The 9,567-nt window shown below is 34.5% G+C and overlaps 1 protein-coding gene and 1 pseudogene across 1 annotated transcript; one reads left to right on the top strand and one right to left on the bottom strand.

Annotated features, from left to right (window-relative positions):
- Positions 1-361: 361 nt before the first annotated feature.
- On the bottom strand, positions 362-3,277 carry LOC100820112 (receptor-like protein EIX2; annotated as a pseudogene).
- A 2,669-nt stretch (positions 3,278-5,946) lies between these two features.
- On the top strand, positions 5,947-8,237 carry LOC106796486 (non-specific lipid transfer protein GPI-anchored 14). The gene is made up of 2 exons (XM_014768789.1): positions 5,947-6,214; positions 8,077-8,237. The coding sequence occupies exons 1-2, from the start codon at positions 5,947-5,949 to the stop codon at positions 8,235-8,237; spliced, it is 429 nt and encodes a 142-aa protein (XP_014624275.1).
- Positions 8,238-9,567: the final 1,330 nt, after the last annotated feature.

Here is a 9,567-nt window from a genome sequence, read left to right as displayed (position 1 = left end):
ATTATACTTTTTATTACCCAATTATTGCCTAAGTCCTGTTAATGAGTATTATAGAAAAAATGCATGAATAGCGAGAGAAGGAAGATGTGGAAGGGTTTAGAAACTGCAGAATCCTATGCAAGCTCCAACTTTCTACACTAATTAAATTCATTCAGGCAAATTCTAAGTTACACGTTGCGTAAAACAATCTTCTTAAATCCAATCACCGAGTGTGTCATTCCAGGTATTTTAATGCTAATCATTGTTAGTGCACAGATAGTAGAAGACAATAATGCGTCATAAATACAAAACAGAATTTGATGCTCAAGTCTGAAGCTCGTCTAGTTCTCTTAACATTAAGAACATTTATTACCAATGAAAGCAAAACAAACAGACACCCCATACGAACATGTACATAGTATGGTAAACCTTTTCACATTTTTAATGTCTAGAATAACACGTTGTAATGTCTCTCACTCCTAACAGTTAACATGTAAACTCACAATTTCCCAAGTAACCTTCTTACCTTCAAAACTATTATCACATAAATCAGATCTCTCAAGTGGTCAAGATAATGAAAATAAGCACGCCTCCAAGTTCTGTTGAAGAAAACAACACTACAAAAACCCCAAAATCCTGCTGCAAATCCAACTCCCATACCGATATCAAACTCTGATGTTCCAAAGAAATTACCATCACCGTGTCCAACAGAAGCACTCTCTGTCAACTCTTCCTTGTCTGTGCAATTTTTTGTTACAGGAGGACCACAAAGCTCAGGATTTCCAGTGTAGCTAAGTTCTTCAAAGCTCTGAAGTTGGGTGCTCGTGAGAATTCTGCCTGATAAGTTGTTGTATGATAGATTCAGGACACTGAGGAAGGACAAATCAGATAAGCTTTGAGGGATTTGACCTGAAATGTTGTTTAGTGAGAGATCAAGGGATTCTAACAATTTCATTTTTCCCATGTCATTTGGTATCCCTCCAGACAGATGATTTCTAGACAAGTTCAAAAACCGCAAAGCAGATAGCTTGGAAATTTCAGATGGAATTGCTCCAGACAGCTTATTACTTAAAAGATCAATCATTCTCACCAATATCAGATTGTCTCTGTACTCTAACTCATCTCCTTTGGGAACTAAGACAAGAGTTTCCTTGTAGTGGTTATAACTGAAGTCAGAGCTATATGAATAACTTAAAGGGTTGGCAAAGAAGTCATCTTCACCAGCCATTGTCTTCATGTCATCCAAACAATTTGGAATGGATCCTGACAGGCTGTTATTGCCAAGATCCAGCACTATAAGGGAAGAAAGTTGACAAATCTTTTGAGTAATGCTGCCATTGAAATTGTTGGATCTTAGACGAAGAACCATTAGATATTGCATTTCCCACATCCAATCTGGTATTGCGTCAGAAAGTTGGTTATTGCCCATGTCAATGAATTTCATTGTAGAGCAATTTTGCAGTGTTGAAGGAATATATCCAGAGAAGCGGTTGTCGTCTAACAACAAAGACTCAAGTTAAGATAGATACCCCATGGAGTTTGGAATAACACCAGACAAATTGTTACTACCCAAGTTCAAATGCACCAATGCTTGCCAATGCACCCAACAGTGACCAAGATCACCATATAAGACATTATTTGAAAAATCAAGCACACTTAACTTATCAGTAGCATTTTCCTTTCCACATAAAAAGGGAGAAATTGTTCCGGAAATTGAGTTATTGGCAACATTCAGCACTTTAACATTTGCAGACACACTTGGCAATGTACCCTTGAACAAATTAGAACTCAAATTTATGACGCTGGAATTGAGAAAGATGTTAGATAGGTCTCCACTTAACAGATTGTTTGACAGATCCAGGAATTCAATTTGCGAAGTTCAATTCCAAAACCAACTTGGAACCAAGTCTGCGATACCTGTCTTAGACATTGTCAAAACCTTCACAGAACTTTGCCTTTTTAGCCATTCTGGAAAGTTAGGACCTATTCCAAAGGAGCTCAGTAAAACATATTCAAGCTGAAAAGGAGGAACCCATCCTGAGTTGACACTGAGGAACAAGTTTGTCCAAGACAAACGTAGTTCCTTTAATTTCAAAAGTTTTACGAAATTTGACTCTTTTATAGATCCTTCTAACAAATTAGATGAAAGGTCTAACATTACTAAATTTGAGAGAGTTCCAAGAGTTACAGGCATATCACCAGTCAAAGAATTAGTTCCAAGATTTAATACCTGCAGGTTTCTGAGGAACTCAAAACTCTTAGGAATGGTTCCATTCAGTCGGTTGTGAGCCAGGTTTAAAGTTCTCAAGGATGACAAGTTTGCAAATGGTGAGGGAATTGGACAAGTAAAGGTATTATTACTGAGATTTAGAACTTCAAGATGCTTAAGCTGGCCTAATGAATCTGGAAGTGGCCCACTGAGCTGGTTGTTCTGCAGGTCTAGATTTTTTATGTTCTGAAGGCTTGATATTATTTGTGGAATTTGTCCCTGTAAAAGGTTACTGTGTAAATCAAGTTGGACAAGAGTTGTGCTGAGATTAAATAGCCATGAAGGGATTTGCTGATTGAGATTGTTAATTGAAAGATCAAGGACTTGGAGATGTGTGAAGTTGGCTTTTCCTTTTGGTGGTCCTAAGTTATCAATTTGACAGCTCTCCAAGTGTAGTTCTGAAAGAGATGGAAGTGCACTCAGTACTTGAAGCCAGTTACCTTGTTTATGAAGGTCTGAACCACTCAAATCAAGGTACTCCAAGGAAGATAGCCTTGATATCCAATTAAGGTTATCTATCTGAAGAGCATAATTGTATCCAAGATTAAGGTGCTGCAGGTTTGAGAGGTTTCCTAGTTGATGAGGGATTAATCCCATGAACCCACTTAAGCTAAGGTCCAAGTATCTCAGACTCTCCAATGAGCCTAGGAAGCTTGGTATTGGAGTAAGAACAAAATAATTTGAACTCAAGTCCAAACGATTCAAATATTTTAGTTCAAGCAAAGAAGGACTAATCTCTCCACTCAACTCCCTATAGGGAGAGCCCGCAGGTGTGTCAAGATTGATTTCCATGACTTTACCTGTGTTGTTGCAGTGAACCCCTGGCCATGTACAGCAATCCGATTTGTCAGACCACGATGAAAGCCTGTTTGAAGGGTCTGCTAGTCCATGTTTGAAGCTGAGGAGTGCATTCCTTTCCTTCTCGCTGCAAGTCATATTGAGCCTTGCTGCCTTGCTTGCACTGAACTGGAGAGTTGTTGCAGTGGACAATATCAAGAGAAGAACATGAGTTGCATATAGCACTGCCATGAAGAAGAAGGAAGACGAAAAAGGTTGAATCCACAATTTTCTGGTTCACGGTTGGTATTTACTACTAACAATGCCTATATAGGATATATACCATAGAAGGGTTTGCATTTAAAATTTTATTCCACTAATGGTGGTAAATGCACACATATGTAGAGGTATATATGTCTACAACGAGACATTTAGGACTAAAAGTGTCTAACCACACCACCATTATTTTGCACTAGTTTATTTTATTTTGATTTAACTATCCTTTTAGTCCTTATAGTTGTGATCATTTTTTTTTAGTCATTATAGTTTAAAACATTCATTTTGGTTCCTATATTTACAATTTTTTTTATCTTTTGGTCCTCGCGGGGAAGATTCAACTCACACATAAACATGAACAAAATTAATAAAAATAGGGAAGCAAGCTGAGGTACAACTGAAGTGTAATGGAGGTATGAGACAAAGCCACTACACATTCCATTATTCATGAGTCTGCCACCGACCTCTGCAAGCTTAGCATTTGCCAATTGCCATGATGTAATCTCCTTCTTGACAGTCTCTCATCAAGTTGGAGTGGTATCACAGCATTGAACTAAGTTGATCGTTCCAATGGGATGATGGTTTTGATTGCTGCAGATAAAGTGTGTGATTGTGAGTTTCTGGTCCCATGAGTAACAGAGGTGAGGTAGTTTGTGCCTTCATAGTTGGGATGATGCATGTTGCAGGTGCCGGTTTGTTGTTGAGAGAAAAGATGATCAGCCACGTCTCGTGTGTGCATAGGAGAGTGTCTTTGCCCTCTCCACAACATTAGTTTCAACAATTGACGTTAGTCGAAACTTGATGGTGAGAATCAAAAGAGTAAAAAAAAAATTCAACTGGGACTAAAATAGAATGATTTAAATTATAAGGACTAAAAAAAATATTGTCGTAACTTTAAGGGCCAAAAGAATAATTAAACTTTTTATTTTTTATTTTTTTTGTAACAACGGGTTATATATATGTAGCAGTTTATTCTAAACAATGGACTACGTGTGAAATCTTTGAATTCTATGTAAGAAATGTTATTTCAAACTTCTCATCAGTCTTCATGTCAATGATGACATGCTCCATTTGAATTCTATGTCTAATTTAGCTCTCGGTCTTCCATTTTTGCAACTTTATTTGGGTTGAAAGAAACCAAATTTGAAGATACAACATTTGATACTATAACTGTTTGGTGTTTTGAAAATCTCACTCATATTTCCAAATGTTACAAAAGAATTTGATTCAGTGGTTTTTACGAATTCCTTCCTAGCCTTTTTTACCAAGTCAGGGAATTTGCATTGTTGTGCATGATGGCTGCCACCAGGACCCTTGTACCAACCCATTAGTGCAAGTGGTTTTTTCTTATGAGAATTGAGAAACAAATTATGTGTTTTATAAAGGGAATTCTATTATTTTTGATTTTGAACTTGTAATGTTTTTTGTTTCCCTCACAGAACAAGTGATGAAACTCTTGATCGACGCCATACGCACGCCTACTTTGATGCTCTTTTTTCACACCACTTTTATCTTAATGGTATCTCAAGTTGATAATCATAAATTAAAATAGCTAACTATAGTTGATTAGTAGAGACAAACAGCTCAAAGATAAAGATCTTTAAGCCATCATTTTTTTTCCTTTTCTTTTCTATGAACTGTCATTTCTTATCTCTACCTGGAATGTCTAGAAGTTGAAAATTACTGGAGCTTTCTTTACCTATACTGCTTTCCATTTTGGCGAACTGCTTTTCTTTCTCATAATGAACTTTCCACTTCCAATGATGGTTCAACATTAATAATTCTTCATCTATTTTGTCTAAAAATTTCCACTCACTTTTTGTGAGTGGTGTGAATGTCATGCAGACAAATGATGTCCAAGCTCCACTTTTTTCCATTCATTGCAAGTTGTAAGCAGAATGTAGAATGTACGTATAATAAAATAATGAGAATGGCAACTGCTAGTACTACTTAATTAGAACAAAAGTATCAAAACTAAAACGAAAATAACTTTGATGCTGTTAATATATGAGTTTAATAACTTTGGAATGTTAGTTGGTTTTAGACTATATATCCTCTTGTTCAGTTTTCACATTCTCATTAGAGTTAAGTTGCTTTTGGGGAAGAACCAATGTCTTGAAATTCCCTCTTCACCAGAAGCAGTTTTATTGTGTCTTTATCGAAGTCATCTTCTCCAGAAGCAGTTTTACAACTCACAACCTTTAAGAAAAGAAAATTATATGTTTATCCATGAACACTAAGCTCTAGACAAAAAAAAAAAAACCACGAGAAATAGTATATAACTCTTTAGTGGACAATTGGTGTTGTACAAAATTGAAATGATCCAGACTAAGTCAACAAACTGGTCTTCTCCATTGAACTCACAGTGAAACCACAGAATTTATTTTCATCTACTAGTTTCCTTCCCAATTCCCATGTTTTCTAAAACATAACACACTACAGAACCTTCTAATAAATTAAAACAAAAAAACCAATATTTTACATGTAGCACCACAACCTAACAATTTCTACCTACAACTTTTTCTATAGACTATAATATAATCTATCTCCACTCATTCATTCATCAAGATTGAGAAATGGATTCAAATGCTTGTCTACCACACTTGCTAGTGTTAGCAATAACATTGGTATTGGTTAGTCATGCAATGGGAGATTCAGCTCAAGACAAACAGAGATGTGCAGAATCCCTGACAGGTGTTGCAACGTGTCTGCCATATTTGGGTGCTGACGCAAAAGCACCCACAGCAGATTGTTGCAGTGGTCTCACACAAGCCATGAAGGCCAACAAGAAGTGTGTCTGCCTTATTCTCAAAGACAGGGATGATCCTGACCTTGGCTTAAATATTAACATGACAATTGCTGTTGGTCTCCCTTCTCTTTGCAAAACACCTGATAATCTCTCACAGTGTTCTGGTACGTTCAATTTCTAATTAAGCCTTCCTTTTTCTTAAAGAACACTACACTACAGTGTTATGTTTCCATTTCCTATGCAATGAATGATCTATCAGTCTTGTTAGTTGTCATATAACAACTTATGTTTTTACATTCAGTTGAAGGAAGTTCCTAGAAGGGACAGATGAATGTTATATCGGGAAGAGATTGTTAGAAAGTTTGGTTGCAGTTGCAGGGCTTCTAATTTGGCTTTCATGAGCTTAACTCAAATACTACCTATATATTACCATTTTCATATCACGTTGAAATGTAAACCATTGATTAGTTGATAGTGTAAAAAATATTTACACTCTTGAGTGTACTAAATCTCTGACAGACTCACAATAGATATTATTGCAAAACCTTTTGGAGATTTATTTTTTGTTTTTAATACTAACCTAGAGTCTACAGATCAAAGTTAATTAATTGCTGAAAATTATGTTCATTCTCATTCTTGGCGCTGTTAGTCCAGTGTGAAAACGGACAAACTCAGTTTCATGTTATATATGGCTCTGTATATGAAAAGGAAATTAAAGAAAAAGTAGAATTTGATTATGGCTAATTTCACCCATTATATTTATTACAAGAAAACCTTTAGATAAAAATTATTTTTTGGTACTTTTAGCTTGGTCGTAAACATTAACATTACATCACGCACACAAACATAAAAGGCAAACCAAATTATTTTACATCCCTAAATTTTATGAGGAAGGATGCTATAAATATTAACAATACATCTCACACACACAAAGACAACTAAAATTATATCACTAAATTGAGGTGGGGATAGTTTTGAAAAAAAAATAGTAGGTGTGGTTGTGTAGGTGCGTTTTTATGTTTTTCAATTCAGGATATTAAATTTACAAATAATTTTATGCTTTTCAATTATATTTTAACAATAATTAAGAAATAAATCTAAATCATTCTACATTTGTTTATAGGTACTTGGCATATTGGAGATGCTATATGGGAATCTAAATTTTGCTTAACACAAATGTGGTATATGCGAGGAAAAATCAAATTGAAAAATTTTTAACCACCACTTCAAATTTTCAAAGATTTGTTTCAAAATAAGGATATGAAGAACAAATTGTTTTTACAGAACATTCCCTCCATGTTGTTTTCCTTTCCTTTAGGTGAAAAAAATAGACATTTCCAAATATAATGGAAGTGAACCTTATATAATGCTGTTTATATAGAGAAGTCTTTCAAAATACAATTTAAAGTACTATTACTACAAACTATTTTGTATTATATATCTCTTATATATTTTGATATAAAACATTTATTAATTTTTTTTTATTTCTTAGTAACATGTACATGAAAGTCAATCCAAACCGAATCGAGGATTTGTGGCATTTAACTTTTATCACTTTCTGCCCTCAAAGATCACACTCCAATCATGTACCAACATTTTGTGGTGTACAAGAAAACTCTTCTATTTGAGAGCAGACGATTTTTATTTGAACCTCTTTTGGCAAATGGAACTAGCTTTGGATTACCATGTGACAAAAAACTACTTTGGATTACCATGTGACGATTTTTATTTGAGAGCAGGCGATTTTTATTTGAACCTCTTCACAGTTTTTCATCAATATTACCAAAATTTCCTTAAAGTGTTCAATATTTCGTAATCTTCATAATTAATTCAAAATTCTCAAAAGATTAGTATATGACCTTTTTTCTTGTTTGTACTAGGAGAGGAATAAATGAAAAAAATTCAGAAATTTGTGGATTGCAATTTGCTCAAATGATGTGTCTATTAGTTCTTTGAAATTTGTATATATTGATCATATTTATTTTTACCTTTTAATAGCTATATTGTGCTGTCATCCCAAGAGAAGGATCAAACATTGATGATGCAGAGGTGTTAAGATATTGCAAGAAGAATCTTGCATCTTTCAAAGTCCCTGAAAAGGTCTTCATTACTGATTCTTTGCCCAAGACTGCCACCGGAAAGATTTTGCGTCGTCTTGTGGCAGAACACATTGTCTCACAAATTTGAGCAACTGATCAAGTCCTACTTTTGAAGCCTCCATACCTGGCCATACATAGTTGGAGTCCACACACCATAAATTTCAACAATAATTTGGCAACTTGGAATTTAAGAGGAGGGTAATTCTGCAAATGGTCTTTCATTCAGGATACAATAGATTGTAGTTTTCAATGATTCACGTGAAATGTTCACAATGTAATGTTTTCAATGTTTTATAGGTCTTAAATACCAATAGCAGACAAGATCATGCTTATGCTTTTTTGCTATCGTGCTCCTGTTCCTTGCCACTGGTCTTGATGAAGCCAAGCATTGTCTCTTTGCCTTTTAAGTTGTACATAGTTGGAAAACGGGTACATGTGAAAGAATAATGCTTATTAAAGGTAAGGTTGATTTCAAAGTGGGCATGCAAGAATGCATTCATTATCTCAAGTAAATAAAATTCAAGCGAATATGTGATTTGGATTAGAGAATAGTATTATCCAGTGCACACTAAATTGGAGAGATTCCCAACATGTGGTTTCAAAACTAAAAGTACTTACCAACTATTTGAATTTTAATCTACGTGATCTAGCTAATCAGAGAATTACAACTAGTTGATCTTAAGTACAAAACTATACTAAATATGCAAATCTTTACATCTAAAAACAGAATTTAAATAAGGCTCTCAAATTTGAAGAAAAAAAAGAAGATAGCAATGACTACAAATTGATCAATCTGCCAATACAATGATAAAACATCGGTTTATTCTACGCAACACCAAAAAGTGATACTACATGAGCAAAAAGATTGAAATTATTGACCATGCAGTATGAATGTACAGCATTATTTATTTAATTTTTCTAATACAATTTTATTTTATATTAATACACTATATCATTATGACATCAACCCCCAACATGAGTGGCCCAGTGGACAAGCCCATCAATCTAACATGTCGGTTGATAGCACTTGCATAAACTTTTGTTCCTTGCATCATCTCATGTGTCTCCATTCTCCATTCTCTGCTTCCACTAACGATTAAACCTTATTGATTAGGGTTCAATGATTTTTCAATGAATAAAATTAATTGTAAATTCTTGATTCTAACAGCTCACGTATAGTCTGTTGAATCAAATGGATTAGACTCTTGATATCATAAAGAAAATTAAAATTTGATTCTTTGTGTAAAATAAAGAAATCTAATTAATTATGCTTGTTATATTACTATATCATTTTTCGGGTGTGGAGTAACATCAAAATCAAAGTAACAAAGTTACTTGCATGTTACTCTAACCATAATTCCAGCTAAGTCGAATATGGTTTCATGTTTTGTAAAACAATTTAGATCCCCTTTATCAAA

Source organism: Glycine max, chromosome 16, assembly GCF_000004515.6.
Source record: "Glycine max cultivar Williams 82 chromosome 16, Glycine_max_v4.0, whole genome shotgun sequence".
Lineage (NCBI taxonomy): Eukaryota > Viridiplantae > Streptophyta > Magnoliopsida > Fabales > Fabaceae > Glycine > Glycine max.
The sequence above is the reverse complement of the archived record's forward strand: the minus strand, read 5'-3'. Positions and strand labels throughout refer to the sequence as shown.

Bases quoted from the DNA above. Each gene is read 5' to 3' on its own strand.
- LOC106796486 (XM_014768789.1), top strand. From the start codon at position 5,947: ATGGGAGATTCAGCTCAAGACAAACAGAGATGTGCAGAATCCCTGACA. The intron at 6,215-8,076 runs GTACGTTCAATT...TCCCAAGAGAAG, and splicing joins TAATCTCTCACAGTGTTCTG to GATCAAACATTGATGATGCA.